This window comes from Patiria miniata, unplaced genomic scaffold, assembly GCF_015706575.1.
Source record: "Patiria miniata isolate m_02_andy unplaced genomic scaffold, ASM1570657v1 HiC_scaffold_8, whole genome shotgun sequence".
In the NCBI taxonomy this organism is placed as follows: Eukaryota; Metazoa; Echinodermata; class Asteroidea; order Valvatida; family Asterinidae; genus Patiria; species Patiria miniata.
Window position 1 is genome coordinate 2164866 of NW_024037075.1, and position 12923 is coordinate 2177788.

At 39.0% G+C, this 12923-nt stretch overlaps 2 protein-coding genes across 2 annotated transcripts in view; both read left to right on the top strand.

Annotated features, from left to right (window-relative positions):
- Positions 1 to 5358, top strand: part of LOC119719644 — a 29380-nt gene extending 24022 nt beyond the window's left edge. Inside the window, exon 15 of the mRNA XM_038189144.1 lies at positions 1617 to 5358. Coding sequence (XP_038045072.1) covers positions 1617 to 1801 — 185 coding nt within the window. The 3' untranslated portion in view covers positions 1802 to 5358. The remainder of the gene's footprint in view (positions 1 to 1616) is intronic.
- Positions 5359 to 5965: 607 nt separating this feature from the next.
- Positions 5966 to 11763, top strand: LOC119719645. Its single transcript, XM_038189145.1, has 5 exons — positions 5966 to 6102; positions 7832 to 7975; positions 8111 to 8955; positions 9494 to 9731; positions 10391 to 11763. Exons 2-5 carry the CDS (start codon positions 7966 to 7968, stop codon positions 10555 to 10557), a joined length of 1260 nt encoding a protein of 419 aa, XP_038045073.1. The 5' UTR covers positions 5966 to 6102; positions 7832 to 7965; the 3' UTR covers positions 10558 to 11763.
- The last annotated feature ends 1160 nt before the right edge of the window (positions 11764 to 12923 follow it).

The window sequence follows — 12923 nt, forward strand, 5'->3', positions numbered from 1 at the left end:
AGAGCTGCTGATCAAAGACAACTGGATCAGTGGGAATACCAGAGAGAGCTTGCAGAGAGGCCTTTACTGACTCAATCCCCGAACAGTAATCAACCAGTGAGAGAGAGCAGACAACCAGGTGGGATTTCTTCTTCACGCCAAAGTCAGGGCTCAATACCTTCGCCTTTGTTGGATCTGTCGACAGATTCACCCAACAATACAGGAAGGGTAAGAATCAAGTCTTTTGCAAGACATTTTTTTGCCAGACCTAACAGCACAACTTCTCAAGCAGAAGTGACTGAGTTCTCAAATTGAAATAAGATCAAACCAAGTGCAAGTTCATGCAATTAAATCGCTGTGACCTCAGCTAGGGAAAGACCTGGAATTGTCAGCTTCCAGCCAAGCCTTGCCCACTGTCCAGCGGGGATAAATTGGTTGAAGCTTCAATGGCCTGAAACTGATTTATCCCCACATGATACAGAGACATGAGGAATCAGATTCAGAGGCTGAGCACTCACAATTCTTTTGTCAGTTTGTACCCAAAAAAAAATTCAAAACATGGTTACGCAGAACTTGCCCACAGTAGTAGTTAAATACCTCATTTTTTAGTCAAATTCATGCTTGATTTTTGTCTGGTGATGTCGATAGTGAAGTGAATAATAGCTTGTCAGTAGTCATTCTCAAGATTGGAACCTAGTCACAATCTTCAGCACTTCTGGTCAGTACCAGATCTCAATAAGTAGTGTGCTTGAAACCACTGGAACGAGTTAGCTCCAATTGACCTTTCCAATTGTTTGCCTTACCCAGAATGAGATATTGGAGAACCCAAGGATAGCAGAAGAAGCAGCAGAACGACAGCAGCCCATTACCAGCCTTGACAGAATCACCATACACTGCAAGGAGTGCTCCGCTCTCGTCTGCAAGGCGTCTGAGCTCAGACGGAAGGGGAATGCTGGTCATGTGACCTGTACCAGTCCAGAGTTTAAGAAATGGGTGAAGGAGATGAGATACGATAGACCGATGCGTTACAAAGACTGCGAATCGGTTGGTGAGTAAGACCTGCGTGTATTAAGTGTTCGGTTTTCATTTGCCACTGTTACAGTGTTCCCAGCCACTCTGGAAATTGAGGAGAAACACACAAAAATCAGGCAAAAGTCAGTAAATATGACAGTGACCCTTGAAGGAAAGGTTTTTGCCACAATGGTTCACCGCATGTGCATCTCTGCGGCATGCGGTGAGGAAAGGATGGCTACAAGGGGAGAAGGGAGGCCATCGCTTGCCAACAAGTTGCCTGTGTGTTATCAGTATCTTAGTTGCTTTGTTGCAATGCACCTCTTGACTTCCCAGCAACACCGTTGAAATGAAAATATTTGTTGTGGAATGTTTGAATTTTTTCAGGGAAAACTCAGGGAATTTTTGTTTTCATAAAGTGCTGGGAACCCTGTATTTCAAAATTCCTTCAGGTAGAATTCTATGGGATGCTGTTCCTAAAAGATTTTTAAAAAACAGCACTCTAAGAGGAGCTGGAACAATTTGAATTTTGCACATCATGTGTTATATTCAAGTACAGGACTTGCATCCTTCATATGAATGAATAATGATTATGGACCCTTGTTGTTTCCTGTCCATGTGCACAGGTCTCATAAGCTGCGGCACTTTGGACTGTGGCAACCAGTTAGGCACCATGCAGAAATTCCTGAAACTGCAACCTCCAGACGGATACGCCCTGAAAGCTCAGAGCTTTGAGATCCACTTTGAGATGGGCGGTGTCAAGATCCCCACAATGTGGAAGAAGGCAGGTTTTCAGATCTTACAAGGTTGAAGGTAAAGGGAACACCCGTTATCAGATTTGCCTTTCAGAGTGATACCAAGGCAAATCATTTGAATAAGATCTAGTTTAAGTTCAAGTACAATTTTGGCATTTACAACATTTTGGATTTACAATAAATGCATAAGACATTGAACAATCTGTGGTTGCAGTCAAAGGTAACAATTACAGATGATATAGATTGAAAATGTTACCGTAGTATGTGGAAAGTTAATGCATAATGTGAACTAGTCTGAATTCAACGTTGAAACAAACTTTGTGAGTTACTAGTTCATCATCTATCAGCATACAGTTTTTTGGTTTTTTTGCTAACTTTGCATTATGTGACAAAATAGAGTTGTCCTAGCCTGCTGGCAGTGTTCAGAAAACTTGCAGTAAGAACTAAATGAAATAAAGAAAATGCCAATTCATCGAATAATGTTTTTATGAATGAGCAACGAGAAGCTTTATCGTTCGATGAAAAACGATGTAACTATTGTGAAATATAGTTTTGCTAATTAAATATCAATTAAATGGTTCTACCAGGTAGTTTTTGGAGAGTTAAAACATGAGTTTTAAACTCCAAATCTTTGATAAATTTGTTGACTTTGTCTTTGTAACTTTATGTCAGTGTTTTTATGGCCATTGCAGCTAATTTATTTGCCTTTTCTTTTACGGCTTCTTTAAGGCCATCTTAATCTTATAGGCCATCAGCTTCTGTCCAAAAATTGGGCCACCGGTATCAAATGATCGAAAGGAGCAATGCTCACAGCGATTTTAGGGAAGGTATGCACATCTAGAGTTGGAAAATGGGTGATAGCTTTGCAGTGTAAGCGCCGGCAGTTTTTTGGGTCGTATCACTTTTAATGGTTTTTTCTTCAAAATGGCCGCCAATATGCTTGTTACCAGATTAATTATATGTGGTAACAAGCATATTTTGGCCGCCATTTTTTTCCAAAAAAAAGTGATAACACCCAAAATGCTGCCACCGCTGCAATGCTATCACATATTTTCCAACTACAGGGGTGCGTACCTTGCCAAAAATCACAACGAGCGTTATTCCCCTCATTTGATACCGACCAAACCCCCAGGCTGATGGTCTATTATTTGCAATTTGTATGCTCAGGGGTTTTTTATTTTCTCAGCCACTAAAATCATGGATCAACAAATTTGCAGAATGACATTTACCAAATAGAGCTTTAATCTTCATGAAAAAAAATAAGCAAAGGTTTAGTATTTTAATGTACATTTGGTAAAATAAATTAATTATTTTTAGCATAATACATTTTAATTGCATTTAAAAGTGTGAAATATACAAATATAATCATGCATAACAAGTCTGAAATTGCCAGTGGAACAATATTTTGTGCATGGCTTGCATATACTCTACCGCTTTTATCTCAATTTAATATTAGAAAGTGTGTTCCTGGTACTTTTCCTGACAGGTCAAAAAATATTGAGAGTGAGACACAAGCTACATTGTTTCACTTGAAATAAGTTAATAGGTAGCATGATAAAAGACAAGTAATACTATAACTGATAATAATACTGATGTACTAAAACAACTACTACGAAAAAAAGTCAAGAGTGTTTAATTAAGGCGCAATCTATTTGCCATGAAAACTTAATATGAGCAGGCTTTCTACTTGCTGCAAAACTATAAGTAATTAATTTGCTCTATAATTATTAGGATCAACTGTCTGCAACCTTGCCTGCGTTATTTAGAGTGCAAAAACAGAATCGATTAAATCGTACTGTGAAGTTAAGATGTTTTTATGAAATATTTCAGTGAAATGTAATGTGATTTTTTAAAATCTAGCGGTAGAACTTTATGGATTTTTTTACAATATTTTTAGTAGGGGAGTTTCTCAACTTCTGTGTTTTTTATACGGCAATGTTTCTGTTTTATGGTTTACTTCCAAATTTAGAATGAGCTGTAATGAACTGCAAAAGTTTAAAAGTCCTTTTTTTTATTTGCAAAACCCATGTTGTCACCTCCCTTTTACTGTTTTCAATAAATCAGCTAATATCGCTTTAAAGTTCAGATATGTCAATAAGGCTTTTGATACTATAGCCATGCTCTTACAGATGTAGAGAAACGGAATGTGTAAAAAAAAAAAAAAAAAAAACCCGACATTTGTTTGGAAAGTTGAGACATACTTAAATGTTTTTGTCTAACGTAAAATTTCGCCCTGAAAGGGAACAGTGTATTTGTCTTTGTATAATCTTTAAGATTTTTAGTACTTTTAGTTCAAAAATCACTCAAAGCAATATGTACTTTTCAAGTTACGGGATTTAAAACAACTACCGTTCTGAAGTTCTGTCCAGGGATCACAAAAAGGTACTGTTCTTTCAGCAACACGAAAACAACTTTGTGAATTGTTTTTAGTGTTCGTCTATTTTTGAAATAAGTACAAACCTTAGAGTCAATTTTGATTTTTTTTTTGGTGCAGATACTCTTTATCCGTGGCCATTACCCCCATGAGTTTCATTTCATTGCCATCACGCCTCACTCTGCACAATGGTCAGATGGTCGATCATAAAAACATTTTTGGACACTGATACCAAGTTCCTTGCCTTAATCAATTTCAGTGCTGTGTTAGGTAAGCTGTGAAAAATTCTGCATGTTGTGAAAAAGGGCTGATGTGGTTTGGGATTGGAATCATTTGCCGTGAAGCCTTGCCGATGACGACTTATAGCCACACAAATTGATGATCCCAATCCCAACCTCATCATGAAGAATATTACATATTACACAGCTTACACTGCACTGAAATTCATTAATTAAGGCAAGGTACTTGGCCAGTGTTCAAAAATGTTGTTGTAATCAACTGACAATTGTGTAGTGATGCGTGACTGAAATTAAATGAAACGCATCTAGGGTTTAGGACAAGGATTTATTGCTATTGATAAAGCCAACATATGCATTGTGTGTTTTTTTTAAAGGAGGATATGGAGTATCTGCAAAATTACCCATCGTTTTCAAAATTTACTTTATATTAATCATGCTTTTGTAAATATTGCAAAAAATGTCAGACGGACAAGTCCATTTTTAGGGGACATACTGTACAGTGACATTACTGCTTCCAAATCTAAATGTATCAATAAAGAGTTGAGTTATCAAGTACAACAATTATATTAGGGGTCACGTCTGTTCTCACCAAGGTATATTTGATATCATTCTACGGTTAAAGTCAGGTGTTTTTTGTTTTTTTTTGTTCTGTGCGCTGCTCACCAGTAGCATATTCCCATCTTTGATAAACAGGGTTAAATAATACTACCATTATTGTAACTTCTTTTTTTCTAAACATACATGTTGAGGTGACTTTTGTCAAACCATGAATGTTACAAACCGATCAGATTATGGTTAAAAGTAAATCTAAAATTAAATCAACATTATTATATTAACAAGGCTCTTTGATTTTAGAGAAAGATATATACACACTTTGTGTCCATAATTTAACTCAATATAATGTACAACATCAGCTGTAAACTGTAAACAAGATCAGTCAACGAATGTTGTATAGATTTTAATATCGCACATTGTTCAAACTTGTATGAAATAAGAATGAAGTTGGCCTTTGAGATTGAACAATTCGTGTCTAAAAAGTTTGATATTTTCTTATTTGTCTTTTCCATGCATTTATTAATAATTGCCATTTTGTGCTGGTAGCTTGCGATTTGTTTGTATTTAAGCGTCCTTTATTGTTATAGATACAGTGGCGTACCTAGGGTTAACGGCTCGGCTAATGAATACTTGTGGGAGTTGCACAGCGGCCTTGCGCAGTAAAGCGAGGCGAAAATATTATTTTCATTCGTTCTTTTTTTTTTGACGGACTTGTTCATGACGTCACGCATTTTATTCTAAATTCCAGGCGTGCTATCGTGGTGTGCTTGCAGTGTTATTCGCCATTGATGCAGGCGCCCTGCCTCTCGCTCAAAGAAATGAGTAATGATCCTATTTTTAGATCAAGGGGGAGTCCCCAATGGGCATTATACTCTCACTGACTGGTACTATGGTTGCACACGACGCCCGATGTGCGCGCTGTGGGCTGAAGTGACACGGTGCGAGCGGATACCAGGTTTTCTGAAGACTGGTTCCCGCTCTAACATTTGAACATTTGTATTGCCAATTACAATGGATAGAGGAACGGGGAACCAGTTATGCCTGCCCAAGATCATGGAATATTGGGTGTTTTTAATACTTCCGCTTTACGGCCATGATATCTTAGTCAGTTGGATTTCTCTTTATTTTTAACCGAGCTAGATCTCTTGTGGTCAACTCCCCTCCAAGTACTAAATACTGGGCAGACGTGGTAAGTTTTTGCTGATCAGGATGATGTAAAGATGAAAATTATCGCCCTAACCCAGACTGGAGGCTAGCCTGCAGAACGATGCAGAGTGTTCGAATTCATGTACATGATGATGTGACTGCAGTGCAGTGCTAGTGCAGTGTCGCTTTTTGCCAAACTGTACCACTAGTCTTGGATTGATTATAATCCTTAATGAATGGGAACCAAATAATTGGCAACACCTGTATATATTCATAGCCTAGGCATACGGCGTAGGTAAAACTGTAAAAGATCGACGAGAAACAAGCAAAACAAACATGACAAAATCAACAACTTTCATGAGGCGAACACCGTAAGTCCTCACTGTCATGACTGTTTGACCAACCAAGCTTGAAGACTCAATTTTTGAAGGAGACCTTTCCTAAATTTTTGCTCATGGGTGTTTTTTTTTGAGAGAGAGAGAGAGCTCATCAAGCGATTTCAAAAGGAGCTAAGGACTAGACTGTTACATTATGTGGAAAAAAATGTTGCAACCTGACGCCACTTTTTTTCTTCATATATCATCTCGATGATGGTCATTCGTTGCAAGACATGAATCTGGGACTGAGAAATATTTCCAATTTTGTTAGAATACTTTTTTTTTGACCCTCCATAGACTTTGTACACAATCGCAGAAGTGGCGTCAGGTTGCAACATTTTTTTCCCATTATGTCAAACTATGGCCCAACTGTTTGAAAAGACTGACCTCTTCTTTCAGTTTCATTGTCTCATTAGTCTGGGGGCTGACTGTGGCAAAATGTGTAGAAAAAGACTAGTACCAAACATGCAAGGTGTTTCTTTTGACACAGTTGATTGATGCTGTACTGAGGCGGTGTTGGGCTGGCTGTTTCGTGTGCCAGTTTATTTTCATGGAAAGATTTCCATATACGAAGTTCACTCAACACCCTGTGTACAAACCCTATGAGATTGGACTGAAAAATTCTGTTTTCTCTAAGAAAATGCTTGTATTTTCTCACTGCTCAAATTGACTTTGATGACATGAAATTGCTATCTGGGGGCTTGTTAGTCAATACAGAGGAAAATTAGTGAACTTCGTATATGGAAATCTGTCCGATTTGTTTGCTCCAATTTGCCATTAGATATTAAATAGTTTCCCCTGTTACTATTCAGCTATTTGTGCCTCGTACTGGATTCCTAGAAAACAACCGTAGCACTTCTAATAGTAGGCTGGAGAGTAGAACATTTTGTTTTAAGATTAAATCACAATCATGTATTGTTATGAACCTAGCATGTGAACCCAATTTTGATATCATTTCTCTGACGAATTTCATCAAGTTGTCTTACTGACTAATTATTTGCATTGGATTTAATCATTGTCATAATTTTTCATTTCTTTTTTTATTTTCAGATCTGTCCTGAAACTGTACTTTAAGGCTTATGGAACACTTCCATCTTGGTTATGAGCGAGAAGGAAATTTTTGATCTTTACTGTGATGAGCTTGTCCTTGTTTTTGCATTCACGCGACTGAACTTTATAGATTCATAATTTGTGGTGAAAGAACACTCACAATAAATATACCCCCCAAAAAAGCACACTTTTAAGAATCAGTTATGGCGGCCAGTCATTATAATGATACTGTACGGATACCATATTTTCATTCAGCCCTCAATTACATAGCCAATAATTTGGAAGATAAGGAAGTTAAACAGATAAAATATTTATGCAAAGAATATTTGTCTAAATCTGTGAAAGAAACTGCTGATGCTTTGGATGTTTTCGAGACTCTTGAAAGCCGAGGGATAATTTCTGAAACGAAGTACACATTTTTGCTATCACTTCTCACCGAACTTAAAAGAGATGACTTGAAGAAGACGTTTCTGCAAAGAATGAATCCTGGTAAGTAAGAATATGTTTGAATTGTTTTTTAAAATGCATATTTTCTGTGAGAATTTATCTTCGGTGCTTGTTCTTGTCTTTAACGTCATAAGTGTATAACTGATGGAAATAATTCAGCATTTTTTTTCTTTTAAGGTGATGGTCAATCTCCCGCTCAGAACTCACTTCCAGGTGGCAATACATGTGCACTGACGACATTTGGCCCTGACCATCAACAAGGAACTCTCAAGCCTCCGGGTCATTTTACTCCCACTTCCCCACACGATAACCAGGAGGGTCCTAAGACTCTAAGCAGTATTCCTGGTGGGCCATCTCCTGCTGGCCAGAGTGACACCAAGAGAAGATCCTACAGTGTTGATGGTTCTCCTATCTCAAATTCTGGAGATGGTCAGTCAACACAGCAGAGGTCACTTCCAAGATCAGCCAGCCTTCAGAATAAGCAATCCTCGCACGTGGCTGCTCATCCCAAAGTCCGGGCATCTTCATATCATGGAGAAGAGTTTGCTGCTAACATTTCAAGTCCAGGATCTGGCTTCGGAAGTGCCGAGAAGGAAAGCTCTGTTAATTTGGTCCAGGGGAGCAGTGTCGACAGGCTGATGGGGAACATGACTCTGCAGGAGTCACACCAATTGATGGAAGCAAGTAAAAGTCCGGGATGTCCAGATGATGATGACATCGAGAATCATTCACACATGCAAGTGGGACCCATAAGCCCATCATCAAAATCAGGCACTGGCCAGGATGGAGGCTCACCAACTCCACCCTGGCCAGTGACCCCGGTGATGACAGGTTCCCAAGGAAGCAATCCATGTGGGATGTCATTTTCGCCTCAGGATCTGGGATCGATGACTTGGCCCTTGAAGAATCGATCTGAGAAGAAAGGATGCAACAACCGTCGTAAAGTTAAGAAGATGGAGCCCATGAAAGAACTGGAGGCAATGAATGAGGCCCAGCGACTCGACAGGATCCAAGAGAAACAAGTGAGCTAAGTCTTGGAGTTTTTAGGCTCTGTGCAAATCATTTTAGGGCATTGTACAATATACTCATGTTACATAAGTGTGATGAGGGTATCTTTTACAGGGAAGCAGTTTGACTGAGTATGTGGACGACAGCTTGCAATATTCAATTCACAAGATTGAAATATCAAGTAACAATCTTTAGCATTTCCATTAAAGACTCCAATGTGGCCCATCAGACCAATCAAATCTTTTGGCATATAAAAAGACTGAGAACATTTCTATTTCCCCTGGATGAGATACCAGTCCATTACATGCACAGTACCCGTTTGTACTCGGCTGGGCTGAGAGAGAGGCAAGCAGGGGTACAGTAGCCTGCCCAACAAATATGCAGCAGCTGGATTCGAACCCTTAACCTCTGTCCGTGAGTTAGAAGTTACAGTAGTTGTACTATAGTCTATATATGCCACAGCCCCCCTGACCCCCAGGTGGTCAAGGTCGACACCATCGGAATGATAACTCCAAGTGACATTTTCAAATATTGGGTTTTTTTTATACACAGAATGATATATTGGAGAAGACACAGACGGCAGAGGAAGGGGCAGAACAGCAGCCCATGACCAATCTCGACAAAATCACCATACACTGCAAGGAGTGCTCCGCTCTCGTCTGCAAGGCGTCAGAGCTCAGACGAAAGGGGGATGCTGGTCCCGTGACCTGTACTAGTCCAGAGTTAAACAGATGGATGGAGCAGGTGAGGTACAGGACACTGCAGCGTAACCGGAACAGCGACACAGTTGGTGAGTAGGACTTGCTGATTACTATAATGTACCGAATTTTGCCACTGTTTCCAGGTCACCAGCCACACTGGGAATCAGGGAAACTTGGGAATCAGGCAAAAAGTTTCCCCTTTTCAATTTGTGGAAAACTCTACGGGGAATTGGGGGGGGGGCGGGGAAACACCAAAAAAGAGAGAGGAAACTCGGGGGATTTTACAGTGAACCTGCAGGGAAATATTTTCGCCAGTTTGGCATAGTGTTGCTTTGCTGCAACCACATCTTGACGTCGTGTTAGAACATGTCAAAGTGAAAATATTTGTCATGGAATTTTGGACATTTCTAAGGGAAAACTCAGGGATGGGAACCATGTATTAAAGAATCTTATATGAGTTCCATAGAGATACTGACATACAGATAAAAAAAACAGCATTCCAAGATGAGTTGAGAAATTGTTTCGATGTGGCTCCCACAGTGGTATTGAGCAAGCTTGCGCCCTTCATAGGATTTGGATATCTAGAGATACTGCCACTATCAAAATTAAAAGCAGTTTTACAAGATGCATGAGCTTGAGAAATTGTTTCGATAAAGTTAGCACATGGTTTATTCAAGTACAGGAACTTGGCAGGTTTGCGCCCTTCAGAATGATGACTTGAACCCTTGTGTCTGTTTGGTAAATGCAGGTGTCATAAAATGCGGCACTTTTTACTGTGGCAACCAGTTAGGCACTCTGCAGCCACAGGAGGGATACGACCTGAACGCTCAGAGCGTCAAGGTCATCGATGAGATGGGCGGCGTCACATACCCCGTAGAGTGGGAGGAGACAGGTTTTCAGGTCGTGCAAGGTTAAGAGTGAAGCCATTTCCGATTCCTGCCAAACCAAAGTATTCCAAGATATAAGACATAGTTTATATAACTTTGGCATTTAAAACTGACAGTAAATGGAGTGAGTATCACCTGCATTAATTTGGACATTAAACGGCGGTTGCGACTATCAATCATAAGAACTTATTACAGATCAGAGCATCTGGATATAACAGATGTCAATGGAAAATTAATACACAAAATTGCACCAGTCTGAAATTAAAAGTTGAAATAAATAGTTCGTTTCGATCAGCAAATAGAGTTTTGAAGAAATACAACTTTTGCCAACTGACACGAATGTAACAAATATGAAATATATTTTGCTATAATCCAATCTTTAATTACTAGTTTATCTGTCAATAATTTTAAACTGTGCTGCATCATGACGGATACATGTGCATTGCTTGTTATTTCTTTCTGCATTGTTCTACGATAAGCATGGATTTGAACTCTGAATCAATATATTTGCCTTTTCTTTCACTGCTTCTTTAACCTTTAGGCCTATATGTGCAATTGCTATGCTTGCCAAAGTAGGCCACACGTAGGCTTTTGTTTTTTGCTCAGCCACTGAAATCATGTATCAACAAATCTGCAAAATGACTGTTTGCCAAATAGAGCTTTATTCTTCAAATATAGTAAGGTTTTTGGATTTTAAATGATTTTTTTAAATGTTAGTATATTACTGTATGTTAGATTCATTTAAATGTGTGAAATGTTCATGTGAAGTCATCCAAAGCAAGTACCAGTGGAAAAAAAAGTTTGGGCGCGGCTTGCACTCTGCCACTTTTATCTCAATCTAATGTTCCACTTTTAACAGATGCACATTACAAAATATGAGACACAAGCTTCATTGTTTCATCAATTAACAGTGGTAGCACGATACAAGATGAGTTGAAATTGTAGCGGCACCTCTCGCACGCCGGAATAGGGGACGGGGCCGGGGCCTCCAAAGGGTGAAGAAATTAACCTTAAGTAAGGGATGGTTCGGACCAACAGTACTTATCACTAGCATGCCTTACACCACTCTATCTTGCTTCCCTCTAGTACACTACGTATCAACGGACACCAAGGATAGCATAACAAGCTAACAAATAACCCTATAAAAATCAATATAAAAACAAAATACTAATTAATTTATATGCATATTACATTTTATCATATAATTATATTACATTTACTTATATTGTTGATGTACCCTAACCTGGCGCGGCCCCTAACGTGGCGCACTTTGATTTTTCGCCTGTAGCGCCTAGCTAGAGCAAAAATTTTAACTGAAATTTCGCAGAAAGTGAAATTTCATCAAGTTCTAAACACTCCCGTTCATAAATCGCGAGTTTATTTACCCGTTACAAAGTTAAAAGAAAAAATTATTTTGGCGTGATTTTCCGATTTTATTTTCAAGTGCAAAGTGAACCCTTTGAAAATGCCCCGAAAAATAAGAAAATAATTTTCTGACAAACATCTGGCTGGGTTTGTAAGTAAAGATAATGATGATTTATCAGAATTTATCAAGTTTACAGAAATTCTTAAATGTTAATTTGGAATTTTCCGAGATTTATTCAAGTGCGCCACGTTAGGGAACACTCCGCCAATGTGTGCCCAATTTCCGGACGCGACCGTTTTTGCATTTCGGATTAAATTTTATAAACCCAAATTGTTCACAGAGGTTAAATAGCAAACATTAAAAAGGTAAAAGTACCAGTATTTCACTGCATGAATTTGAGGTTTATCAACAAAGAGGTTTGGCAACACTACACGAGGAAAGTTGGGTAAGCTTCGATGTGCGCCACGTTAGGGAACACGACTATATAATTGAACTTTAAAAAGTACGCGCCAGCACCGCGCGAGTATCCAGTGCGGGTACGAGTGTTTAGCGAGCCCGCGGTTATCAGCAAGTACAATGTACACACTGTTGCGTTCAGCCAGCACATAATACCATGTGTACATAAAAATGGCGCGCACAACAACAAAACGTGATAGACCTACGTGACTATGATGAAGAAAAGTGACTAAAAGTAGCGTCGAAAAATGGAAAATACGGTCACAAGGATAAATCAAAACACTCTGAAACCCTACTCACCCGGACACCAATTGGGCAGACATTCCAAGTGGTCAACAGGACTAAGCTGGAGTCTTAGAATTCAGGTTTTCTGATGTGTATTGCCGCCCGAAAAATTGTGTGCTCCATATCACAGATGGGAAAAGGACGGCGAAGTTTATCCGGCCTGCGAAACCGAATTACACGGAAAGCTAGTTTATATATCCTTGCGCAGTAAAATACACAAATATTCGTACCTAGTAATTTGATTTTTTTATTAAACTAAAAATATTCAAGATAATTTACAAAGCAAT

What these genes read in the sequence shown, in the direction of transcription:
- LOC119719645 (XM_038189145.1), top strand. An exon ending in ACAGGATCCAAGAGAAACAA is followed by an intron (nt 8,956 to 9,493) that starts GTGAGCTAAGTC and finishes TTTTATACACAG; the next exon opens with AATGATATATTGGAGAAGAC. An exon ending in CCGGAACAGCGACACAGTTG is followed by an intron (nt 9,732 to 10,390) that starts GTGAGTAGGACT and finishes TGGTAAATGCAG; the next exon opens with GTGTCATAAAATGCGGCACT.